The sequence below is a fragment of the Abrus precatorius genome, unplaced genomic scaffold (assembly GCF_003935025.1).
Source record: "Abrus precatorius isolate BTA unplaced genomic scaffold, Abrus_2018 Scaffold11, whole genome shotgun sequence".
Classification (NCBI taxonomy): Eukaryota; Viridiplantae; Streptophyta; class Magnoliopsida; order Fabales; family Fabaceae; genus Abrus; species Abrus precatorius.
In genome coordinates this window covers 27,895,217-27,922,254 of record NW_020874303.1, presented here as the reverse complement: position 1 = coordinate 27,922,254, position 27,038 = coordinate 27,895,217, and the positions used below count along the sequence as shown (strand labels likewise).

Here is a 27,038-nt window from a genome sequence, read left to right as displayed (position 1 = left end):
GGTAAAATATTTTTCATAATTTAAATTATATTATGACTTTAACAACAATGTTTCACATATTTATATTAATAACTACACATCTAATTCAAACAATAATTATTACGTTAAAAATATTTTCATATATTTTCAACATAAATTATTTTCTGGAACACACTTTTAAACAACATTAATTTTTATAAATTTAAGTCTTTCAAATTTGAAATTTCCCTTTTGTTTGCTCTAGTAAAGCTGCAGAACCAGGGTTGGCATTCGATGCGTACAAATATGAAAGTCACCCGAAGACTAAACGCAAAGTACGTAAAACCATGAAAATGATATAACTAATGCAATCTTTTCGCTTCTAAGTGGAATCAGCAATTTTTTTGTTTATGATATAATTATTATTTTTTTTAAAATATGCATATTAATTTTTTTTATACTTTTGTAGATAATTTTTTTTTCTTTGGGTTCTATTTAGATACTAAACAAGCAAACTCATATTGGAAAAAAATGGAGTTAGGGATCCTACGTTTTGATTGACCAAGTGTCTGTTCGACAGATAGTTGTAAATTTTTCTTTATCATAACACACGTTTTAATATAAAAATTGTAGTTGAAATTAATTTAAATATATATGCTAATTATATTTAAAATTAATTTTATTAAAATTAACTGTACTAAACTTTAAAGTAAGTGAACAAGTGGGTAAAGTAAAGCGACAAGTAGTTTGGTCAAAGTCCAGACAGTCCAGAACCGGGGTAGTTGTTAGTCTTATGAGACCGTATTCCTTGTTAAATCATTTGGTCTTTGCTGTGTAAGACATTCAACTCTAGTATTTAAAATGGACATACATTTTGAATATTTAGCACATGCACATGTATGCTAAATATTGAAAATGTCTACTCAGCAACCAAAAATAAAATTATCAATTGCTTATTTATAAATCTCAATTAAGTAACCTATTGGGCAAGAGGCTCAATTTCATATAACCTAACACAAGGTCCAGTTAACTTGGAAGCATATATGCTTATTTCTTCTCTTTTGGTATGAAATTATTTAGAAGAATCTGATCACGAGAAGTAATAAATTGAAATATCTTTGATTTATCTTAGAGATCAACTGTTCAACAATTGCCAATGTTAAAACAAAATAAATGAAAGAATTAACTCTGCCATCGAACTCCACTCTTACTCGGTTCAGCGTTCTAACAAGACATAAATATTTTTTACGAAAAATCTTCAATCAATGCAAGGTGCTACTGTATTGCCAAACGAGGACAAAGTACCTACACCGAGCCATTATGCTGAATTTAAAAGCATTTCCTGTGTACAATTGAAGGACCAGATTCATCGTACTCTGCCTTGGCAATCCACATCTGCATTTCCAAAAATAAGTGTCTCATCATTGTTACATCCTTAATAAATTGACCATATAAAAACAACATTGTAGGGCGTGTGCACAAGTGAAGATGTCATTGGCTATTCATCATAAGTTACACATACCCAAGTGGCTTATGAACCTCAACCGCTGCGAGAGAAGGAGACCAAATTCAAGCAACCAGGCGTAAGAGGCATCACCGTTTTGGTTATTTTCACAACACAAAATGAAGGTATTTGGAAGAAATTCTACAGTTTATTTAAGCATAAGAAAGTGATGCCTCTTAACTCATTCTTACTTATTTCAACAAGTCTCAGTAAAATTTACATATGACACAAGCACTGATATGATAAGTTCTTATTGAAGTACATAATTAACTTAACTATAGTCAATAGACCACAGAGAGTTTACCTGTTGGAAAGTGCTGAGAGAAGCCAAGATAGAGCCTCCAATCCAGACACTGTATTTTCTCTCGGGTGGAGCAACCACCTTGATCTTCATGCTGCTTGGGGCCAAAGCAGTGATTTCTTTGCTCATTCTGTCAGCAATACCAGGGAACATGGTAGAACCACCACTGAGGACTATGTTTCCATACAGGTCCTTTCTGATATCAACATCACACTTCATAATTGAATTGTATGTGGTCTCATGAATGCCAACAGCTTCCATTCCAATCATGGATGGCTGGAAGAGGACTTCGGGACAACGGAAACGCTCAGCGCCAATGGTGATCACCTGTCCATCAGGAAGCTCATAGCTCTTTTCAACAGCAGAGCTAGTTTTTGAAGTTTCAAGCTCTTGCTCATAGTCAAGGGCAATATAAGCCAGCTTTTCCTTCATATCCCTTACAATTTCTCGCTCAGCCGTGGTAGTGAAGGAATAACCACGCTCAGTAAGGATTTTCATTAAGGCATCAGTGAGGTCACGCCCTGCTAAGTCGAGACGGAGAATGGCATGAGGGAGAGCATACCCTTCATAAATGGGCACAGTGTGGCTGACACCATCTCCAGAGTCCAAAACAATACCTGCACAAATTATTATAACAAGCATAATGGAATTAGACAGCTTCAATTCAGATTAGAAAAGCTATATATACTTTTCAATCATTTATTTAAGCACAAGATTGTCATAGACAAAACCAAAATTTATGTATGATATTTGAGTCTTAAACTTAATAATATACCCTTTTTTTTTGTTTTTGTTTTTGTTTTTTCCACATTCCCTTTTTTCCAAAATGACTAACCAGTTGTACGGCCGCTGGCATAGAGTGATAGCACAGCTTGGATGGCAACATACATAGCAGGTGTGTTGAAGGTCTCAAACATAATTTGAGTCATTTTCTCACGATTAGCCTTTGGGTTAAGAGGTGCTTCAGTGAGCAAAACTGGATGCTCCTCTGGGGCCACACGGAGCTCATTGTAGAAGGTGTGATGCCAGATCTTCTCCATGTCATCCCAATTATTCACAATACCATGCTCAATTGGATATTTCAGAGTTAATATACCACGCTTGGACTGAGCCTCATCCCCAACATATGCATCCTTTTGGCCCATACCAACCATCACTCCAGTGTGACGTGGACGACCCACAATGCTAGGAAACACAGCCCTTGGAGCATCGTCTCCTGCAAATCCAGCCTACAAATTGCAGATTGCAATGCATGCAACAGTAAATTAGTATAAATTGAAAGGTAACATTCACATAAAAAAATTATAAGGTTAGAAATAATAAGTTTTAATTGAAAATTGTAATATTTAATATTATCGATTAAAACATCATCCTCGTTTTTTTTATTTTTTACCTTAACCATTCCAGTCCCATTATCACAAACGAGTGGCTGAATATCCTCAGTGTCTGCCATTGTCTTTCAAAAACTGCACCCAGAATGATAAAATTTAAAGATGAAACAAATTTAATTTTCAAAAGATAACATACAATGCTTGGAGTCTCCGAATCCTTAATCGACCAACCACAAAATGATCATATCACAGCCACTACATATAACGATAGCTTGAATTATGTATAGAAACGAAATAGGTGTAAGTTAAACACATTCACACATAATGCATGAGATAACAAAAGAGAATACGAGATGAAGAACCTGAAACTGCGCGAGGATTAGTTATTCTCCGCGTTGAAATGAAAAAGTGATGCGCGAGGGGACACCCAAATCAAACCTTAATTTCCAAAGTGTTTGGGTTTTTAAATGAAAGTGTGGACGTGCACACGACATTTCAATGTGTCCGGTTCTATGAACGACATTCATGTTGTTCTTCACACGTGTCCTTTGGATCTGTGGGTGTGGCTCCCCACCACAACTACCCCCTGTCCTACGCTTAAACTTCAAATCTTATCAACTGGCTAGGCCCATTTTTAGCACTACCACTACTTCTCTCTCTTCCACTGTTTTTTTCTCAATTTTGGGCCTTCAATTTTCCTTTACGACCCACTGGATCGTGTCATCTTCTACATGTACCTCTTCCTCTTCCCAGTAAATAAATAAAAGCCCTTCAAATATTTCTTTAATATTTAAATAGCAAAGAAAATGAAATAACCAGTGTGCTTTAATTTTTAACTTTCAAGAATAGGGCTATTAATGATCTGTAATGTATTAATTCAAGAAAATACGAGGAAACGAGGCAGGTATGAACATAGCTATTAGAGTTGTATAGTCTAATTAGTACACATGTAACAACTTAATAAAATCATTTTTCTGATTTAGCTGTGAACATAATTGTATATATTGTGTGTCAAATTACTTTACATTTCTGTCATTTTTCTCTCTTTATCTTCTTTCTCCTTTTCCTTTCAACAATTGATTTATAGTGATAAAAGAGAGAAAATGTTGTACGTTAGTGTTCTACTGATTGTGGGCATAAATAACACTGAATTACCCAATTGTGTTGCTCACGATGGACAAACTCATTCGTACATGTGTTGCTCAGTTGAAAAGAAAAAACAGGAACGACGATAATGTTCCCGTTAACCGACAAAGGAAATTCGTCCATAAATCATGAGGCGCAAAACGAAATGCACTGCAGCTGCAGCCCCTCATTAGGTAAAATATGTTTCAATCGAACATTGATTTTTTATTCTGCAGAGCTCGTTTTCAAATTTTAATAGTCAGGTTCAATCATTTTTTTTTCTTTCTAATCTGTACAGTTTAAATATGCTTTAGCTTTTTTCAGAAAAGAATTTCAATTTAACTCAAATTTTTATTTTTTGGCTAACGTTTATCTAGTTTTTAATTATTTTGAAAACTATTATTAACAAGTAAAAAAAAATACTTTTTGAGAGTTTAAAGCAAGATCATTATTCACCTTAAAATTATCAAACAGTCCTGGAATTTAGTCACTAATATTATCAAGTCAATCGATTGAACCCTGAATTTGATAACCATTGCGAATTTTATTTTATTTTTTAATTTAATATTTTTCAGTTAATTTAGTCCTTAAACGTTGTAGAGTAAACTTTATGCATACTAAAAATAAATATCAAAGTTGTTAATAGTTATAAAAATTAGAGATTAAATAGATAAACCTTAATCTCAATAAAAATAATTAATAACTGCCGACTTTAAATATATATATTTTTTATTAATTTTAAGGACTAAAATAATTCACAAAATGAATTTAGTAGTTAATTTTTATTGAAAATATGATACCAAAATAAATTTTTGAAAAAGTGTTTTTAAAGCTAAAAATATATTGAGTCTAAATTTGTTTACATTATATTAATTTCCAAACTATATAAGTAGATAACAAAGAATCCCAGTAGGACCAATTGGCCACCAATAGATACACCAATTGAGTTATTTATCTAAAAATTAAAAGTTTTGTTAATAAAATTGGAAAGAGCAATGGTTCATGATTGTTAGAGATGGGGACATGATTGAGATGGGAAGCAAAATCATTAAGCATGAGCATGGGATGCAATTATGTCCCATGAGAGTGTGTGTTGTGTTCCCTTTACTTTTATACTCAGCCCTCTGCCCCCCCCCCCCCCCTACTACCCCACGTTATTATGCCTTTCTATTTCTTAATTTGTATGCTTAGGTATTAGTAGCTAGCACAGTAATATTCGTATATAAAATAAAACTTACACTATAATATGCCCCATGGTTTGATCAATCATTTTCCCAAATTGACAGATCGAAAAATCGTACATTGCTTGAATTAACTAAATTGATCCATTCCTTCGTGTTGTACTTTTTGAACAGTATCACATGTTAGCTCTCATCTCTCATTATTATTTTCTCAGCTACAGATTTGGAGGTTTGTGAAACACCAAAACATCTGAAGCATCAATGAAATTGCTTAAGAAAAACGGAAATTGTTGCAAAGCAAGGAAGAGGAAGGAAAAAACACATCATCAGATTGGCCTAATATAGTAGAGGCTAAACACGATGACAACTGAAAACAGACGGTGTTGTTGCATATAGAGTAAACGTTGCAAGTTTTTGGAGCGAAGAAAATAAGGTATAGAAACTTAGAAAGTTGCCCATGTGGTCCTCAAGATACGTCACATTTATCATGTTCGAAGATGTGGTGAAATTCAAGCAAATCCAATTGGGTCCTCCTCTTTTCTGCATGATCAATTTGTCAGCAATTCCTTCTACCCAGATGGAAAATAACTTTTTTTTGGATGGGGTGACATGTTATGGTAAATATCATGACTTTTCTATTATATATCCTTATCTTTCATGTATACAACTAACTGTCCTTGCATTTTCACTTAACTACGAAAAGATGATTAGACGATCCATCTTCCTAAAATACAAATTATATAAACAACAGCTTGGCAAGTAGTAGGAAGAAACTCTTTAATCTTCTTCTTCCTCTCTTTGTCATTAATAGGTGGTATCCACCAAAAAACGAAACCTACCTAATCTCAAACTTCTCCTGGATGGTTCATACTTCACACTAATAAAGTTTGGGAATCCTAAGTCCAACCCAATGCCTCTAATTTTTTCCGTGACTGCCCAATTATCAGCAACGTGAGAAATGGCCGGCAGTAGGACCCATTTGTGAAACTCACCCACTATACTACGATACAGTCAAAACAAGCTTCGATTTGAAATGTTGGGATTCAGCATGAAGGTTTACCCTCTAGTTAGGATATTATTTAACTAGATGATAAGAGTATATGGCTGTAGTAATCAATAAAGGTGCAGTATAAACGCTTACTAAAATAAATTGTCCTTTAATTGATCTGAGTTACATGTTAATTAGTTTGAGATTATTTATAATTTTTTATGGAAAAAATTAGAAATATTTATGTTTTAATTTAAGATAGAGAAAAATTTTAAACTTAAAAACATTTAGAAGGGACTTACATATACTTACCTCCTCCAAAGAAAATGAGTGGATCCGGAGGCTTGATTTACTTGAAGGCCTCATAAATTTTTGTAGTACATCGTTTTCTTATATATTAATAATAAATTTAATAAATAAGTTTAAAAAAAATACTAATCAAAATTAATCTTATAACAATAATCCTATAATGATCATAAAGAAAATCTTAAGGATATCCAGTTGAATTTTACAACAGGCAAAAAGATATATTAATAAATTTAATGACAACAAATTCAATAAAAGGAAGGTAACTCGATTTTCTTTTTATGTTCGAAAATAAAAGAATGGGGTAATTTGATCATATTTGGTTCTAGATCCTTAACAGTTCAATACTTAACTGAAAAACTCGAAAGAGGAATACCTATATGACTCATAACTCGTGATTGATCGCAATAAAAGTTGAAATATATGACTTTCATCACTCATGCAGATTTTACTTGAAATGTTAAGGTATAAACCTTACACTTATCAATATGAGAAGTAATATTTTATGGAACACTACACCTTGTCCAACCATTAAGAGGAATAAAGATGTTATAGTTTTTTAAGGCTAATATATGTTTTGTGAACACAAATTGAGACAATAAAAAAACCCGTCTCTTGAATTTTAAAATATATTTTTGAGATATTTACATGTAAAATTATATACATATATATATGTATACCATCAACTTTTTAACATTTAAATAATGGAACTGATTTTATTTTTTTTTAATGACAAGATTATGCCCTTCTTCGGACGACAAATTGAGTTACTCTAATATAATAAATATAGGCATAATACTGATCTCTATTACCCTATGATTGTTTGTTTGTGAATTTGTTTAAAGAGGAATAAAGGTATTGTTTAAGTTTAAATTAAGTTTCGAAACACAATCAAATCTATATGAATACATGCAATTATTTTCAAAGGCTTATGACACAAACTATACCACTCAATTAATGGCAAGGAACATTTGCTGCTGCCCCTTCATCCAGCAACAAACAGAATGTCTGCTACCCACCCCAATTTACGCGACGCCAATTCATAAAGGAAACAGCGTGTAAAGGTTATTAAAAAAAGTTTCCCTTTTCTTGCGGGTGTTAAATAAGAGGAGCCCAAGATATTGATTACACTTGAATATAAAATAAAGTGGGAAACAAACAAATCAAGTTAATATCCTTGTTAAACATCTAAAGTCAAATGTATCGCCAGAATAGTTCCCAGAATATTAAAGTAGTGCAAAGTAGCATCCACGTTAACCCTGGAATGGTTTCCCTGTAGTGAACCACGTGCCCAGATGCATTAAAGTTTGCGGAAATCAGGAGAAAAAAAAAGGATTCGAGTTAGATTTATAAACTATTTTTTTAATGCATGTTTAAAGATGTACGATAAAATTTTAATAGAAATTATAGAATTTAATATATTATGATTTTTAATGAGAAATTATTATTTATTAATTTTATTATATACTTTTATATATATTAAAGAAATTATTTGTAATGTGTTTTCCTTTAATATTTTCTTATTAGTTTTTAATAATTTATAAAAATATTAAATAAAATAGATACGTTAATATTATAAAAACATGAAAATAGTTAATAATTTCTTTATTTAATAAATAAAATAAGAAAATATTGATATTCATTTTTAAAATTAATTTTAAACATCTAAAAATGATAACGTTTTAATAAAAAAAAATTTATTATATTTTATATTTCTTAATAAATACTTTCCTTGAAAAAGTGCTATATTTTAAATTATTTTTTAAGACACTAATTAATAAAATTGAAAAATTAAGAGAACAAAAAATATTATAAAAAATCTTTTATCCTAAGAAAATTTAGATTTGTTCAACTAGGTATCATAGTTAGTTTTAAATGGCTGACTCCAAGAGTAAAAGTCTTTCCCCCATCCAACTTTTATATATATATATATATATATATATATATATATATAGAGAGAGAGAGAGAGAGAGAGAGAGAGAGATCAGAGAGGGGGAATTATGGTTGAGTGTAACATTGGTTATTTGCATTGGATCCTCCGCTAGAGTGGGTTCAAATCCTCTCTTCTCATAAGTCATAAGCACAAACATGACATGAAGAACGCCTGCACTGCTAGAATCCAAACAAGGTTTACAAAATCCTTTAAAATAAAGTAATAGTTTCATTAGTTTATGTTCAAAGGTGCACCGAATTTCATCCATCGTGCATCTTTTTTCTCTTCTCTGTAGCCTCTAGCTATTCCTATGCAGTTTTACAATATCCACCTATTCCTTTGGATTAATTAATTTCCTCAGTCTCTCTCAATCTTGAACATTCTTTGTTCTTGATGTTTTCCGAGTCCGGTTCCTTTCGTTTCATGGGAGTGTCATCGAATTCCAAAGTCTTTCTCTCCGACAAAGATCCAAAAGCCAACATGGATCAAGAATTGGGTTTCTTGGTAAGGCACACCTCGGAAATTCACAAGGAAGAGTGCCAAACTTCAACCTATAAAGATCATAGAAGGAAACAAGTACCAGTAGTGCAAGAACGTGACCAACAAGAAGATGAAGATTATCATCAAGAGGAGCAAAAACAACGCAACGATATTTCAAAACCGTTGGCTTTGGCTTCTTTGACCTTGAAAGTAGAGATTCCATCGTGCGGGGTATCCGAGGACGATGATTCCAACGAGGGGTTCAAGACTCCAACATCTTCGGATCACAAAATCCCAGTGATCCTAGAATGCCCAGGTGCACCCAGGAAAAGGCCACCCACCAAACGAAAAGCATGTGACCGAAGAATTGTACGTGATCTGTGCAAAGAACTGGAATCTCTTTTCCCTACGCCGAGTGTGGTAGATCTTGACGGTGGCAGTGTGAATAAGAGAGTCAAACAGTGTTTATTAGGGACTGACTCGAAAACGTGGCAGCATGGTGAGCTATAAATTATTTGCCTTGATCGCTATTCATTACCTTGCTAATTTAATGTGTTAGTACTATGATGCATCTAACTTCAGATAATTGTAATTCACTTCTGTCTTCTCTGACAGTACATTGATTTAATACATATTATGAATCTCTACCCAGCATTGAATTAACATTTTTTGAGTTTTAGCACTTTAAAACAAAAATAAATGTATAAAATAGGAAAAATAAAAACTTATCTTAATGTCAATTATATTTATAAAATATTTTAATTCAAAAGAGTCAAATCTAATTTTATTTTAATTTACTTAATTTTTTAGCCAGGTTATGTTTTAGTCATATGAGGGTAGATCCTGTAGATCTGAATTTGCATTAGTTTTGAAGGGGAAAACGAAAAAGTACAAAGGGATGGGTGGCATGGTTAGGTATGAAAGAGAAAGACAATGGATTCTGGCTAAAATCGATTTGGAAGAACGTGGAGTGAGTCTTGTTTGGGTGTAAATCTCGTATTCTCTTTCTCGTGGATCAGATTCCATTGACTTTGTTTTAGGATCAGAAATAATTTGGAAATGGAATGGGATACATTTGACTTTCCCAAGAAAAGCAAAACATTCCCTCTGGGCTACGGCGTGCCTCGTTTTTACCAGTTGAGTGGGCAAACCCATGCGGGCCAGTACATTTTAAGTCAAAAAAGAAAATTTGTAATTTGGCATCATTTCTCGTTTCTTTACAGGAAAATGTGGTTTTGAGGTATCTTTGATATGCATATTGAGGGATATTACAAGTCGAACACCACTGCATAACTAGCTTGGCAATAATACAACCTTTTTTTTGGGTTATTTGTTACTCGATGTACATTACAAACAGCTTTGTACTGTATAATGTACTGTGTGATATTTCATAACAGTAACACATGCAAGTGATACTATTTATTTCTAACGATTATGCTGGCATTGTGTTAATAGCAACAAAAATGAACAACATAGGCAGTGGTAATGGAAATACGACGGTAAACGCAGCAGCCTAATAATAATAATAATGGCGAATGCTCACATTAACCATAATAAAGATGAAGGTTGTAATTTTGATGACAAAGAAAGCTAAAATAATGAAAAAATAATTGGCATCTCAGTTTTGTGAATCACACAAAAAGTTGTCCCTTAATTTAGTGAGCAGCAATGTTTTTGTTTTAATTCCCTTTTTTTTTCTGTCGTCCTTCTATGACTGTTTTTAAAATCGAATAAAGAACAATAATTTTTATATCGTTTAGTCTTTTTTTTTATATATAAATAAAGCAAACACTAATTCTTGCATACGACGGTTTTTTTTATTATTATTATAAAAATAGTATATTTCTTTAAATTATTGATTGTTGGATAGTTTTTAACGTAAAAGTCTATCAATTTACACTAATAAAGTATTTAATGGGGCACAATTAAGTGTTAGACATATAATTCTTAAAATATATCTTAATAGCCCAATAATATACAAAGACATGTTAAATTAATCGCTAAAATATATAAACATAATTCAAACAGGTCCTTGTTAATTCTTCCCTTATGCATAATTAACATTATTTTTTTTCATATTTTTAAATAGTTTTTAAGGTTTTCAGGAAATACTGTTAAGAGTGAAAAAAGAGTGAATTCGAACATCCATTTAGGAATAAAAGGAGTAACTTTTAACTAAAATAAAAGGGAAAAAAACTAATAAGGCAACATGGCTCAAGAAAAACTGCAAAACCCCAAATCTCTGTTTGTAATTTAAATTTATGTAAAATAGTCATGACTTGTGAGTAAGCACCCTTAAAGATTAAATAATTCAAACCTGTTCTCCACATCTAAAAATGATAATTTGTTGTTCTTGGTTGTTAAAATAATAAGCGATTTTATTTTATTTTCAAATATTTATGCATAAATAAGTGAAAGAGAAAAAGATACTGATACTTTTAAAAGTAAAGAAAAACAGAAAATAAACATAGAAACTATTGTTTAAAACAAAACAGTTTCTATCGATCCCAGTAGAAGTGTTTAATCATTATATATGCTATTCACATAGAAACTTTGACTTTTAGTATTTAAAAGTACTTTTATTTTAAAAATTAACTTTTTAAACTTCTCTTTCGATTTGTTTTTTCTTTCACTATATATATATATATATATTATTCTCTAATTTTTTTTTTCTCATTCAAACAAATCATTATTGTTTTTGGGGTCAAATTCAGACAAAACAAATTTTTTATGGTCTAGAGATAGACAGAACATTAAAATCGATGCTTTAGTGCAATTTCACACAAATGAACATGAAGGCCCAAATCAGCAACCCATTATGAACTCCCTTCTCTTTGATGGTGTCCTGGATATAGTATATAGGTCACATAGGCTCAATAATAGACAAAATTGGATGGGCCAGGCAGCTTATGGGCTTTATTCTTATTGGATTTTAGCTGGGTTTAACCAGACACTGTATTAGCAATGTCTACTAAAATAAATATTTCTTTCTTATTTTATTATAATAAATTGCGAGGGCTAAAACATTACAAGTCATTTTCTCAATCAAAGCATGATGTCTAATGTGTACCAATAAAGCACAATGTCTACTAAATACAGCAATAGACGCTTATAGTGAATCACGTTTTGGAATCACAATATTGAGAATACAAAAAGGGTCTTAATTATTAAAGTTTAATGATTATTATCTACAATAGGTATCCCTAATTTATTTTTTGAACGCTCGTGAGCAAGAACAACCACAGCCCAAGAATTTTATGACGTAACCATAATTAAATAATACTTTTTGTTGGCAACTTTTTTTTTTATTAAACTATAGTTCTTTATATATATATATAATCTTATTTGAAAACTGAAAATGTCATGACAAGATTAATTCTCAACGAATTATATATATAAAGTTTAAATTCGACATTTTAGTTAAGAAAAATTAAATGTTTTCCTTGAACCAATTTTCATTGTCCTTTTCTAAATACCAATATTTACAATTTTTTTTCTAACACATTTATTAACTTCGTGACTACTTTATCTTTTTCTAGTACAACTTTTTTTCTGATGGTTTGGATTTGAGTTTATATTAAGTTTACTCTACTTGTGGAATCTCATAACTTTTAGCCTGAGTTTCTGAAATGGTAATTAATCACAAAAATATTGCAAAATAACAATGCGAAAACACTGATTTTAAAATTAATTACCAACTTGTCTTTCAATTTAATAAGGTTCATATTAGACTTGTATATAACAGCATTTTCTGCAATATAGTGAACATAATAAGTGAAAAGATCACATCGAAATACTTTAATAACGGTAAAGACAAAATTAAAATAAACAAATATTTGAAACAATAAAGATTTTTAGTGCAAATTAAGGTTGTTTTACGAATTTGATACCGTGCCAGAATGGGTAAACATGTTTGCGAGTGATAGCGCGTAGTAAACCCGAAAAATCAGATAAAGGAACAGATTCATAAAACAAATTAAAGGAGGGCCCAAAAATGTATAAAACTTCAGATATAATATTAATTTGATTCCTCAAAATTGATACTTTATTACTAAATATGAACCAACTTGATCTTCGATAACTGTTAATCAATTCAGCTATTGAAGTTTGATGCACTTAAATCAATCGAGTTTCTAAATGTTAAGGATCAAATTGTAATTAATAATTATCAAAGTTAATTATAAACTTTAAATACTTATAATATCAAAAGTCAAAGACTGGTAACATAAATTTTAAAGAACAATTAATATTTTACTATTAAACTTCGACATATTCAATTATATTTTATATAAAATTCAAATTAAAAAAAAACTAGTAAGGCTTCTAACTATTAAGACTGTGAGAGAATGCTTTATACAATAATTAATATAAAAAGTATATTTATGATATATTTTAATTGGTTGACAGTATGCTTAAACCTAAATTAAGTAAATAGAGAGATTACTTCTTAACTAGCGAGATCATAGGGTCTGTTAAAATCACTAGGTCTGTAGGCGAATGAGCTAACTTATAACAAATTAATTTACTTTCAAACTCCGAAGACACCTTTTTGTTAGTTTCTAACGCGCCTTGTTGGAGCATCTAAATGATAATTAGTAGATTCTGGAAGCTAAGGTAAATTTATGAGTAACGTTAGTTGATTAGACAGTTGATTAATTAAAGAAGTGGTGTTCTCTGCAAGGGTTGTGATTCAGAATAGGCATTTAGTAGTCCAAAATTATGCAGACAATGTGTATTGTTTTGTGAAACACTTGCCGGGCTTTGAGCATCAGCGAGGCTTTTTAGAAAGTGACTCTGAAACGTTTTCTTAGATCCTTGTGGTTGTCTTTTAACATAACTCAAAAAGATGTGTATCCTTTCAACACTTTTCATAGGATCCTTGCCTCGCCCTGCATCATTCATGATTTCCAAAACGCTTCATTTTTACCGCCCATAATACATTACTAACAACACTTTCAAAATTTACTGTCTATATTAACATTCATTTTTTTAATTTTAAACTCAACTTTTAAAATTCAAAAAGTAAAATTCTCAGTTTTTTGGGTTGTTTTCCATTAAGTCCGCTATAATATACTACACTTTTTGAAGTGAATTTGAATAAATAAAACCATTGCCAACCACACTTGGATAAAAAAGTAGAAAAATGTAGAGGGCCTAAAATACCTATATGTAAGGCAATGATTAGTTGCTAGGTGAAGGAAAGAATATTGAATTGGCATTCCTGAAAGGAGGGCATGTGAGTCATTCAATATAACGACATAATAATTCTGATTCTCTTTTATAGTCAACAGAGCTAAAGAAAAAGTAGAGAATGGCTATTGCGCCTATTGCAAAATGATAAGCATTCTCACTCGTTATGTCACTCTTTTTGACCCTTTTCTCTTGCTTCCTCGCTTCCACTGATTAGAATTGGATTTTATCAGTGGCATCTCTATAGACTATAGTCACAGCTCTTGCCAATAATTCGCAGTTTCTATGCTTAGCACAGAACAACAAGGAATGGACGATTAATTCGCAGCAGTGTAAGAGTTTTGAGCAAAACATGGCTCAACAGGTACTCTTTTTAACTACACCATGTTCGTTTTTTGGAATTTTCCACTCCTTGGGATTCATGTTTTCGCCTCGGGGATTTCAGTGGTGGGTCTGTGTTTTCTTTATTTAATTTCTGAGGTTGTGGGTCTGCATGCGTACATTTGATCAATACGTGGTTGTTTCTTTGTGATTCGTTTCTTATTATGTTGTCAGATATACGAGTTATTTGGTATTCATTTGGTGCTTTTATCTGAACCTCTTCTGTTGCAAATTGCAATTGATTTGATGTTAGGATGAGGGTTGGCCTCTGGGTTTACAGCCACTGAATGGAAGAATTGAATTGGTGAGAAACAGTGACAATGGTGGGTCAATATCATTCAACACCTTACTTACTGGCTCCCCATCTTCTTCTACAGATTCTTCATCAGAACTAGACACAGAGGTCAGTGAAACATTAACAAAATTATGGTTTTATTTTATTTTTGTTTTGGTGCCGACTGCATTTAATTATAAATCAAGTGAAAAAAAAAATTCCCATGATGCAAAATTTAAGGTTTTTCTAAGTCTGGAATTTTTTAATAAATAATCATAAAATATCAATTTATTTTTATTATTAAAAATTTGCTGAAAATGAATGAAAATATCATTTTTTTTATTTTCACGATTTTATACCAATATTTGAAATTAAAAAATAAAATGGCATTCTTATAACTATATAAAAAAAAGCAATGTAAATAAAAATGTTTCTTAAAATAAAGATACCTATTTAATTCAATTCTCTAAAATTATTAAAATTTGTAAAGTAATTTAAATTAATCCTGATTAAGTAAAAAAATTCTCATAAAATCATTACGCACAATTAAATAATTTTCAAAAATTAATTTTTAAGTATATTTATTGTCATAATGCTACTCGTTTGGAGCTATTTGATCTTTGTTTTTCTAAAATTCCCTTAACTAAACTTATGTGAAACGTATAATTTAAGGTGAAATTAAGAAATAACTCTTTCCATGCCATATCATATTAGTTCTTTCATTTAAAAATTAACTAATTTTTCCAAATTGATAATACAGTATAATGCATGATAGTTTTACTTTATCATAAACTACAGTGTTTGTTACTATTTTTCATGTGTATATTATTACTTTTATTTAAAAAAATATGTAAATTTTTTTATTAATATGATTATAAAAATATGTTTTAGATAAAAAAAATAGTTTAATAAAAAAACAATAAACAACTAAGAGTAGTAATAGATACATTTATAACAAAATATCAATCATCTCAGTGATTAAAATGCTAAGTATACGTAACCTTTTGAATTTATTTATTAATTTAACTCTTATTATCCAACCGAAATGAGGAAGAGCCGCGAGAACAATTTTAATTTTAATTTAATAGTTCGAGTCAATTTCATGATTATATGTTCATTTCGCATCAGACTAAACCAAAATAAGATTATATAGCTTCTCAGTGATCATCTGTAAAGGGGTTATTTGAGCATATCTCAATAGATACTACTATACATATAAACAGATTCTTGCTCCATTTCATTTAAGATAAGGAATAAACTTAATCAAAATTGCTTTATAGATATCTCTTGTTATTTGGACTGTTTCACAGTAATATATTAATTAATTTAAAATCTAAATATAATTATAAATAATTTTATCATATATTTTAATAATTGTTTTCATTTTGGGAGATCAAAATTGGTCTTTTTATTTCTAACGGGATATAAAGAAAGAAGAGTTTTAGAAGAAAAGGAGAATTGTTATAGTTTGAAGTTGTTTGTTCCCTTACCAAAGAGTGAATGGGGTCTCCATCACAATTCACAGCAAATGAGAAAGGTCATGTGAGTGGGCTGACTCACTACTATACTGTATACTGTCATTTTTGTCTTTCTTCTGCATGCGTCTCGGATTGTTCAGCTCTTTCATGTTAGAAGTTCCAACACCCTTCAAGTTTATCATTTTTCGATGTTTGCAACATTTTCTATGAAGTTCATGAATAAATAATTAAATCCATCTTTCATTTTTAAGACATTAAATTTATTTCTCTGTATATTTTATATTTATTTAATTCAATATTATAAAGCTTATTAAAAACAAATAATAAAACAATATATTATTATTCTTTTTTATTATTATTTTCTTGTTAAAAATTTATAAAATTATTTTTATTATTCATATAATTATATAAAATATTTTAAATAAAAATTGCTTGGATACGAATGAATGTAAATACTTAAAAACAGTGGTAAATACATCCACTCTTTTTGAATAAATAAAAAACTTCCAAAAACATCTTACAAAAATAAAATTTATTTTTTCCTTATTTAGGACCATTAATATCTAAATATCACATTAATTGATTTGGGTTAAGTTACATATAACTATTATGAGCAATTAAGTTTTTTTTTTTTAGTACAATTACATTTTTAGAGACTTAAACTTACAATTTTATTAACCTATACAGTTCATAGTAATGATATTTTTATAAGATTAAAATAATATTTGTCTTCTAAACGTCCCTTAAAGATACATCTGCATCACTTTTGATTACTAAAAATTCAGATTACACGTTCTTATCACCTGAACTAAGCTTTTAAAAGTAAATGCTGATTAATATTTTTAAGCATTGGCTAAAATATAAGAAAATTATTTTCATTAAAAGTATGATAAATATACTTTAATTGTAATTTTAATATAATTGTAATAAAAAATTAATTATTTATTTAAATTTTTAACTAATATTTTCAAGATACTAATTAACAAAACTCTTAGTTAATGGGTGGAAAATGTTAATAGTTGATGTTACTTGTTATTTTCATTAAGGGGATTTGTTGTTTTAAAGTTTGGAGTCGTGGCATTTATTAGACATGTTATCCTTTTGGGTGAGATTTGAATATTTTCAGATATAAGTATTTTAAATTGAAAGATGTGTTTATCATTTTAGTTGAAAGAAGTCTAACTTATGGAAATAAATGGAACAACTAACATGCATGTTTCTTATGTCATTTCATTTGTTTCATTTAGTTAATCGGTGCAATAGTGTGTGCATTTTACAATGAAGGATCTTACGAGAGTTGATGTGCTAAAGTGATATATATCTTACACCCGTTGGGTGGTTTTCCTATTAAATTGGAATATAATTGAAATCCACTTTTAGGTTGCATTCGGTGGACAATCTTCTTCATAGTTTAATATACACCTTACATTACTTAATTTTATCTATATATCATAATACCTACTCTCTCTATTAATTTAGTTCAGTTAGATGAGTTTTTTCAATTACCATAATTGTTTTCAAGTACTCATTCCCTACATTAATTGATCCGGAGATTCGGAGGTTGGAGTTATAACACATAACTATATTATAGATAGTATTATATTATTTTAATTAAAATTAAAATTTTATTTTAATAGTGTGTGTTGACCCTTTAAGATTATTTTTTAATATACAGATTATTGTTTCCTGGTACTGTTCAAACGATTCATCAAATTCATATATTATAGTAATTTAGCAATTGTGTCAAGGGTGAGTTACATGGAACATAGATATGAATGGAATGGATTAGTGGATGCTAAAAATAGGTCTGTTTAATTCAGTCCACAGGGTCTTTTTTCCCAGACAAAAGTACCACACTTGGGAGCCTCATGGGTGTCTCTAGCATTGTAGAGCTGTCCAGAAGATCACTGAGAGGGACAAAAACAGAAGTCTTCAAGAAGAAGAAGAAGATCAATTTCAGCTCATTGTTATTATGTATGTGTTCAAGGGATAGAAATCCTGAAGCTGAGAACCAGAAAAATAATCCCCGGTCCCTTGGTCAATTTCTTGCTGTGGAAAGAAGAGTTGCTAGTGAAAATAGAAGGAACCAAAACCCTCTTATTTACGGCCCCGATGATGAGCTTGCATTGGCTGAAACCATTATTTCGGAGCAAAATTCACTTTTTATGAATGGCACCATTGCTCCCCCTCACTCCGTTGGAACAGAGAGAGAAAGCATGGAATTGGAGAACGAAAACAAAGGGTTTGGTTCACTTGCACAAATGTTTTCATGCATGTGTGGACAAGCTGCAGTTGGCTAATTCTTAATTATGATTTGGCATCTCCAACACAGTCTTTTTTCTTCCTAGTATCTTTTTAATCTATGTTTGACCTATTGTTCGATGATCAAATTTCAATATTTTTGGGGGAGGGGATAAAAATTCGATTAGTGTATTCTATCTATTACCCCCGGATAAGTAATAGGTTCTAACATTTAAGCTACTCTTATGCCAAAATTGACTCAATCGCTTAAAAGACTAGTTTTTGTTATAAAATAACAAAATCAAATGCATTATGTCACTTGTTTTACGTCAATCTAATGTACAAAATATCTTTGCCAATTTTATTATTTTAGTCAGCGACCTCCCCTTCAATTAAATTAAAAATAAACAAGGTAAATTTAATATTATTTTATTTTATTTTCATGTGTTTGAGAAACACGTTTAAAATATTTAAAGAAAAAAAAAAACTTAAACATATATTACTAGGAACACCGTTTTGGTCCCCGTGGATTGAGCATTTTTCTTTTTCAATCATTTGGTGGCTGAACATATATCCAACAAAGATGGAGATCACCTAATTGTTCATTTATCCTTTGGGTGAGACTAACAAATTATATTTTCTCTCATTTTATAATTTTCTTCCTTAATTAATATTCTATTTATATCTTTAGTTGATCGATTTTTTAATACTAGTATTTTCAGTATAAAAAATATATACATTTTTATTATTAAACTTCTCAAATAGAAATTTTCAAGAACTTGTTTTGCTTTCTACTAACAATGTAATAAACTCTTCCAAATTGGAATTAAGATAAAACGAAGTGACTTTAACTTGGCCTTTTTTATCTCTTAATATTCTATCTGTATTTTTAATAGAACATCAATTTTGTGTAGTAATAATAATAACAGTAACCTTCCAACAATGAAAAACTCATTTAATTTTAAAATTAAAAGTCTAAAAATGTTACATAAAGACAAAATGATACGCCTACTATGGACACACATTCAAGTACAGAAGACTTAATTTTGTTTAATAAATGCATATATTACTCATGAAACAATAGTAAGTAAAATTAATACATCTTATATAAGATTAACAGTAAGTAAAAAAAAAAAGTAAACAATTTTTTTTATCATTTATAGAAAGAAATGATTAAATAAAATTGATTGCAATAATGTATTGTATTTCAAAATATTGAAAAATAAAATAATAATTATTTTCATAAAATTATTTTAATAGTAGATAAATGTTGGGCAGACTGCATTTGCCAAAGGTACCGTAAGAGACACGTTCTAAGCTGAATATGGGTTGATGTGAGATTGCAATTTGCAACCACTTTGATAGTTTGATTAGATCCAAATCTGATGGTTACGAGATTCTTAATTATATCCATTTTGATGCAGCAAAGGCCACATGTGATTCTGAGTGTGACCCGTTCTCCAATATATTTTCCCACAACTTGTCGGCAGACACCTTGGTTACTATATCTTGTAAAATATCAATGCTTATCTTGTTTTGGTACAAGATAATTCTTGCTAGTCTACACAAAAATATTGAGGAATATGCATTTATATTTTGAGAAAGAATTTTAAAAAATCATTTTATCAATAAATAATTCATTTTTCAATTTATCCTTTTCAACTCATCTATAATTGATAATAAGACATTTCTAACAATTTTCATGTCAAATAGTTTGTGGATTATTTTTTATTGTGGTGGGGCTCCTGGCTCATATTATGATTGGGAGTTAGAATGTAGCTCTCAAAAGAACAGGTCAAACACGTTCGCATCTGTACCACAGCGTATGGAAAAATGACAACTATACTGTCCAAGTCCTTGCATGACATAACTTTCTTATTCGCTTTTCTGCTATGTGTCTCTTTCCTGTTTTCAGTTTTTGGTGCCAAAAATCTCCAACAAAACCCGGTTGGTATGTGGTGGCCATCCAGAATTATTAGACCCAACACAAGACTTGAAGAGGGTATTCAGTGTTCAGTCATTGGATCAATTATATCACTACCCAAATTTTTCGTGTCAGCATTACGTTAGATCATGTGACTTCGTCATGTGATCATGTCCGAATTGTGTTATTATTTATATATTAAACAAATGATGCTCCTAATAAGTGCACAAACTATTCTACAAACTGAGACACGATCACATGACAAGCAACAGCAGGCCATGTCTTTCTCTTTTGTATCTTATTGCTCATATCATATGAGTACAAAGAAATAAACCAAATGCAAATAAGCAATACATTTTCCCATAATATATATTTACTTGTACTTTCTAGAGATTATTATTCTCACTTTACCGGTTTACGAATATTAAAATAAAATTATTGGTGATGCCCAAAATCATCGACTCAGGTGATGCTTCTTCATTCTCAAGTAATAATAATACTACAACAACATGACATCCCCTTCTCTTTATCCCAACAACACTTGGTACCTACCGCGAACTTCACTTCAACTCCCTTTGCTTATTTCCCAAAATTACATTATATTCCTTCACTTTTTAACTTTGATTTTGCCTTGCCGGTTAAGCACCTAGTTACCTTATCCTGCCAATATAGAATAATAATCACTCATTACCACAAGTAGATGCCAATGCCATCACTGTTTATCAGTCCACTCAGCAGCAATCCTTCCAGAGCTGCGGCCACCCAACTTACTGAATGAATTTACACTCGACAATCCCTTGAAGCTGCTGCTTCCACTGTCATTCAAGTTTCTGAACCTCCTTGACTTGCTTAGCTTAGAGCAATTCATGTCAACACTGTCCTGATCTGTTTCATCGTGCCGTTCAATCTTCACAACCATGAGTCTTGTTATGGCACTCCGACAAAAGGGACAAACTGGTGGAGTAAGACAGGAAGTGGAAGGGTTGGGCTTGTTGTGGCAACATAGGGCAAGTGTGCATTGTGCACACATCTGGTGGCCACAGTTTTGAACTTCAATTGTGCATACTTGTTCAAAACAGATGCAGCATAATTCCGACTCACTAACCTGCAAATATCAGATCACACTTTGAATAAATAATTTTTATTGGCTCTACAATTAGAATATAAATATAATTCTTTTTAAATTATGTATCACACAAATATAATGGAGAGGATTTTAAATTCTTCCAAATAATCACTCTCTTAATGTTGATTAGAAGTATAAAATTCAGCCGATGTCTCAATTATACAGTTCAAATTCATTATTACTGTTTGGTTGTCCATGAGTTATGGTAGATCAATTTCATCTGCCCAAGAGAATTACCAAGTGATTCACTGTCAAACAAATAAAGGGGGCAATGGCAATGGAGCATCAAAGGGTTAATGCAGTATTGGACAGCTTAAAAATTGATCAAAAGATGAAAGTGTGTTTTTTTAAAAAAAAAACAAAAAACTCAAAGTTGAGATGCTTGAAATGTTGCAGTATTTAAAAATTATTCAACTTTATTAATTTCCTATTATTGAACTACTGAACTTTAGTAATTGCTTGTGCTTTGCACTTGAACTGAACATGAGTATGGAAATGCAAAGAGGGTGTAAAATTACCTCAGACATATTGTCAGCTACACCATCAGAATGTGATGGAGATGAAACAGAGTAAGAACTCCCTTTCAATATGTTTTTCTCCCTTTCTCTGTTTGCATCCATCAAGGCCTGTTCTAATAAAGCTTTGGCTTCTGGATTAAGCTCACTAATGAACTTCAATGGAGATGGCCAAACAAGAGGTTCGGCAGATGTAGGATTTAATAACGAAGCACACGCTCCATGTTTGTGTTTCAGAGCAACCATGTATGGTATTCGCCTGCATAAACACAACAAACAACAGCATGAGGGTAACTCCAAGCATTCTGAGAATTAATGATAAGGTGCCTAGTTAAATGCTATGAACCCATTGTACCTATAAATGACCAAGTTCTTAAATGAGGTAAGTGGTTCCCTGAAGTTGAGGAAAATGCAATAGAAAAATGCCAGGGAAGGACCCATCAAAACAAGCAATGGAATTATCAGATCAAAGATTTTCCTAGAAGACTTAAAATATGACATTACCATAACACAGTAAGATAACCAATCCATAACCCAATAAGCCACACATAAGTTAAGATGAATATGTCTAGACATGTCATTAAGCCTCAAACCCGATAACCCTTATCTAAATAGCAAGAATTTGCCCCGAGAAACAAAATCATACCCAGATGCATCACGTTGAAGACGATCACCACCCCATGCCAACAACTCACGAATACAATCCAGTGATCCCCCTCTAGCTGCTAGATGCAGGGGAGTGCTCCCAGAACAGCTGAAAATAGCAATTGATCAATCCACAAAACAGAAAAACATAACATACTCAAGCCACAAAGCACAGAACTTGGACAGATCATTACCCATATCCACCAGTTGAAGCACAAACAAGAGCTCCACTATCCAATAAAATATGCACGCATTCAGACCTTCTTTGACGAGCTGCCAAATGCAATGGCGTTGCACCCTTTCCATCTCTAACATTCACAAACCGAGCAAATCCCCTGCTCCGAATCCAAAAACACCAAAAAGTTAAAACCAACAGCAAAAGCAAAAACCATAACAGCATCCAAATCAATTTGAGGAGAAAATGGTTCATGAAGAGAAAAGGACCAACCAAGAAGCAGCCACTGGACTAGATTGAGCAGAAGAAAGAATAGCCTTGAGGCAAGAAGAATGACCATAGTAGGCAGCATAGTGCAAGCAGGTTCTTCCATAAACTGTATCAAACATCAACACCTGAGAATTTCAGGCATCAGTTTTCTAAATTCATCTATGGCAACTCATGGATTAGACTAATGAAACCTTCTTACATTAGCTCCAGCTTCAAGGAGCTTCTCCACACAAGCTATATTCCCGTGCATTGCTGCCAACATAAGAGGAGTCTGAAGCATTCACAATCACAACATAAAAAAGGGTAAGCAAAGGTATCATTTTTAAACTGAAAGAATAAAAAAATATACAAAGAGCTACAAATTACCTGTTTTTGGCGATTTAAAACATCTGGGTTAACAGATCCATCTAAAAGCCGAGACAAAATCTGCCAAGAGAGAGAGCCATCAATTGAGGTGCCTAAATAGAACGCAGAAGAAAGGGGAAAAGGAAAAAGAAGGAACCTGGATCTGGCCATTGGCTGCGGCAAGATGAAGAGCAGAGTGGCGATCATAGAGAGTTGTTTGGTGCAAAAGAGATGGATGAGCCTCTAACAGAGAAGAGAGAATTTGAAGGTCACCTTGCTGGACGGCAGTGAAGAGGGCACGGTCATGGGTGGCACTGCAACTGAGGCTCTGACCCATTATCTCTCACTCTGGTGGGAGAGAGGTGGTTGAGCTTCACTTCCCCTCTTCTGCTTTGGCTGCGCCACCTGGTGCTTCAGTGATGTGTTATGAATAAATAAATAAAGAAAGAAAGAAAGAAAGATATAGAAATTGGTTTCACATTCAAGTTGTAAGTTGTAACTGTGTGTTGTGGTAGACAAGACAGTGTGGCAAAGGTTTTTAGAGAGAGAAAGAGAAAGCGGGTAGGGATGGTAGCTGACCGTGTCAGTGTTTAGCAGTTACTCAGAATGACTTCGGGCAGCAGTCAGATTCCGCGTAAGCTTGGCTCCGCTACCCTAAGCACATATTATTACTTCTTCATGTTATCCAATCTAATAAAAGGGGCCCCCTATTTTTATTTCCCCCCAAACACAATCAGTATTTACTGAATGTTTCATTTTACGTACTGCTTGTCAAGCTTTTTCGTAAAGAAAATTTTGTAATCATGATGTAAGAAATGATGCACCATTTATTCCTACCAATTCTCTGTAAATTTCATTTTACCTTTACCAAATCAATTTTAATTCAACTTATATTTTTAAAATAATATTCAGATGTTTTATATCAGTTAAAAATACAATTAAGATATTTTTGTCAAAATTAAATCAATTTTTTCTTGTATTTCTTTTACGTAGCTCTGTTATGATATTAGCTTTTGTATCAATTTAAAGTGGTTAACCAGTAAAAAAGTATATAAAGTGATGTTTTGAGAAGAATGTAAAATTATGGAAGAATAAAATGTAATTTATCTAAAATAAGATTTAATTGACTCTTAAAAAGCTGAATCAAGAAAAAATTGTTTAATTTTGACAAAAATAGACCAGACAATTGATGTTTGGAACAAGAGGATTCACGAATTTGATTAAAAGATGAATTAAAATTTGAGTGATTTGTGTTTAATTTTAAAAAATATTTCATTTATATATGTTTTGATTAAACTGTTTTTAAATTTTTTTAATGATTTACTGATATAACTTAAAACATTTAAACATATATTAAGTAGGATGTGTGTGCGTGTTTAATTGAATGATTTCATTTTTTAACTTCTATTTTATTTATGGTTAATATTAATACGTTTATTTATTTTAAGATTTTTAAAAGTTATTTAGGATATATTTTATTGATATTAATACATCATAATATAATTTATAAATAAAATTTATGCAGTGTAGTAATTAATTACCAATGACTTTAATGGAAAAAAAAAGAGAAATATACGGTGATTAATCAATTTTAGTTAGATTTGTCAGATATACTTACTTATAATGTCATTAAAATTTAATCGTTTCATTTATTTATGTTTAAAATAGCATTCAATATCTTTCTCTTCAAATTTAATTAAGATTTGTTGGTTAAAGTTGTGGTAACATTCCGTCTAGACCCAAAAAAAAGTAAAATTCCAATCTTCCGACATGGCAGGCTGTGGGTGAGTATTTTGGGATTACTAGAGTAATTTAATAGCACTTTTTATGGATATGATAGTGCTTTCATTTTGGTAAATTTCATGGCATTGTAGTATAAGTCTATAAGATAATACGAAGCTGAAGATTTGAACGCCATAATATTCCATGACCATTGCTGCCTAGCTAAATGCATGTCCTTGTGCACCACTAGATGAAGACATCATGGCCTCCGATCTATATACAGATCCTTGCATTAAGCATTTGCTAAAATTATGTCCTTTTCTTTCCATTTGTTTCTTTTCTAATCTCTGATTAACAAGTGTTTAGACCGTAAATGTTTTGTCTTTAGCACCATTTATTCACAAAATAAGTTGGAGTGTTTGAGATTTGGATTTCTATTTGTAAGATTCGATTTCCACACGTCATGTTCAAGAGGAGCGTGAATAAAAGAAAGGGAATCAAATAACAATGCAATTGAGACAATATAAGTAAAAGAAAAGCTCAAGCATGAAATATATAATTGTATAATTTAATTTGCACTGAAAAAGAAAATTGTATTAAGACAATAGGTATGTACCTATCTTGAATGGTGTTGTAGATATTTAAGTCCATGTCACTATCTAGTAGATACAATTGGACACGTTAAACTATGTGTCATACTTATATTTAGTTGTAAAGGTCCTTTCTATATAACTATCTATTTTATATATTCACGAGTATAAGCATGTTAGAAGGAATAAGAATCATAAAAAAGATAAAACTTAAAAATGACCCAAAGTTCAATTTTCAAACTAGGCTCCACGCGGTTCCCCAATTTGGATGGAAGTCAAGGAACTATGGTGTTGTTATTTTATAATGCATTATAGTCAACAACAGCAACATTTCTTGGACTCCCATAATTTTTTATTTTAGAATTTCATGGAATACCCAAAAAGTGGACAGATCATGGGTTGGCTGGTGCAGACACCACATCAAGTTTAATTTTCTTACCTTCTTATAAATAAATAAATGTTTGAACATTGTTTTTCCTTCACACGCGATCACAGTGGTGACTCTAATATATATGCTTACCTTTCTAAAAGTTTCTGATGCTATTGACGCTTACCTTCTACTATTCTAACATATTATCATGTTAGAATATTATCACTCATCTGTAATTTAAAAACATATGCATTGTATATACATTGTTAATATATATATATAACTTTTGTTCCTTTAAGATGGGAATGTTTATTTATATTCTGAGAAGAATAATTAAAATGGTATATGTGCTAACTAAGCTTTCAGTCGTTTTGCTTTTGTTATTGAATCTAATCTTTCAACTTTGTGCTTTAATCCTTTCTTCTATAACAGGAAAGACATTGCTTGAAGAAACGGCGCTCGTTGGAAACCAATTTTCCTAAGGAAGGAAACTTTGACAAGTTACCCATCTTCGACCCTCGTTGCCTCATCACAAAAGACACCTCCTCATTTAATATAATTCAAATTGTAATATTAATTGTATTTCTTGAGATAATAACTTAGTAATAAGAACTAAGAGGTCATAGCAAAATTTATTTTTTCCATATCAACGAAGCATAGAATATTAGTTGTATAACAGATATAA

The 27,038-nt window shown here is 31.2% G+C and overlaps 4 protein-coding genes across 6 annotated transcripts; 2 read left to right on the top strand and 2 right to left on the bottom strand.

Moving 5' to 3' along the window:
* Positions 1-1,068: 1,068 nt before the first annotated feature.
* Positions 1,069-3,523, bottom strand: LOC113853580 (actin-like). Its single transcript, XM_027484025.1, has 5 exons — positions 3,457-3,523; positions 3,157-3,229; positions 2,599-2,992; positions 1,767-2,380; positions 1,069-1,353 (listed from the first exon to the last, which is right to left on the bottom strand). The coding sequence occupies exons 2-5, from the start codon at positions 3,214-3,216 to the stop codon at positions 1,288-1,290; spliced, it is 1,134 nt and encodes a 377-aa protein (XP_027339826.1). The 5' UTR covers positions 3,217-3,229; positions 3,457-3,523; the 3' UTR covers positions 1,069-1,287.
* Positions 3,524-8,745: 5,222 nt separating this feature from the next.
* LOC113855967 lies at positions 8,746-9,617 on the top strand. The gene has a single exon (XM_027487595.1). It carries the CDS (start codon positions 9,021-9,023, stop codon positions 9,615-9,617), a length of 597 nt encoding a protein of 198 aa, XP_027343396.1. The 5' UTR covers positions 8,746-9,020.
* Positions 9,618-14,414: 4,797 nt separating this feature from the next.
* On the top strand, positions 14,415-18,938 carry LOC113856573 (uncharacterized protein At3g17950-like). Its single transcript, XM_027488440.1, has 3 exons — positions 14,415-14,661; positions 14,932-15,081; positions 18,251-18,938. Exons 1-3 carry the CDS (start codon positions 14,650-14,652, stop codon positions 18,728-18,730), a joined length of 642 nt encoding a protein of 213 aa, XP_027344241.1. The 5' UTR covers positions 14,415-14,649; the 3' UTR covers positions 18,731-18,938.
* A 1,858-nt stretch (positions 18,939-20,796) lies between these two features.
* On the bottom strand, positions 20,797-24,181 carry LOC113854971 (putative E3 ubiquitin-protein ligase XBAT31). 3 transcript variants are annotated; one of them, XM_027486349.1, is made up of 8 exons: positions 23,829-24,181; positions 23,693-23,752; positions 23,526-23,597; positions 23,330-23,451; positions 23,076-23,216; positions 22,883-22,990; positions 22,240-22,495; positions 20,797-21,700 (listed from the first exon to the last, which is right to left on the bottom strand). In XM_027486349.1, exons 1-8 carry the CDS (start codon positions 24,006-24,008, stop codon positions 21,308-21,310), a joined length of 1,332 nt encoding a protein of 443 aa, XP_027342150.1. In that variant the 5' UTR covers positions 24,009-24,181; the 3' UTR covers positions 20,797-21,307. The 3 variants fall into 3 exon arrangements, with proteins under 3 accessions (XP_027342150.1, XP_027342152.1, XP_027342151.1); XM_027486351.1 differs by having other exon boundaries at positions 20,858-21,719; positions 23,829-24,091; XM_027486350.1 differs by having other exon boundaries at positions 20,909-21,700; positions 23,526-23,578; positions 23,829-23,894.
* Positions 24,182-27,038: the final 2,857 nt, after the last annotated feature.

Bases quoted from the DNA above. Each gene is read 5' to 3' on its own strand.
- LOC113853580 (XM_027484025.1), bottom strand. From the start codon at position 3,216: ATGGCAGACACTGAGGATATTCAGCCACTCGTTTGTGATAATGGGACT. The intron at 2,993-3,156 runs GTAAAAAATAAA...TGCAATTTGTAG, and splicing joins ATGGGACTGGAATGGTTAAG to GCTGGATTTGCAGGAGACGA. The intron at 2,381-2,598 runs GTTAGTCATTTT...TAATTTGTGCAG, and splicing joins TGCCAGCGGCCGTACAACTG to GTATTGTTTTGGACTCTGGA.
- LOC113855967 (XM_027487595.1), top strand. From the start codon at position 9,021: ATGTTTTCCGAGTCCGGTTCCTTTCGTTTCATGGGAGTGTCATCGAAT.
- LOC113856573 (XM_027488440.1), top strand. The intron at 15,082-18,250 runs GTCAGTGAAACA...TGTTTAATTCAG, and splicing joins CATCAGAACTAGACACAGAG to TCCACAGGGTCTTTTTTCCC.
- LOC113854971 (XM_027486349.1), bottom strand. From the start codon at position 24,008: ATGGGTCAGAGCCTCAGTTGCAGTGCCACCCATGACCGTGCCCTCTTC. The intron at 22,496-22,882 runs GTATGATTTTGT...GTGTTTATGCAG, and splicing joins CTTCAACGTGATGCATCTGG to GCGAATACCATACATGGTTG. The intron at 21,701-22,239 runs GTAATTTTACAC...TGATATTTGCAG, and splicing joins TAGCTGACAATATGTCTGAG to GTTAGTGAGTCGGAATTATG.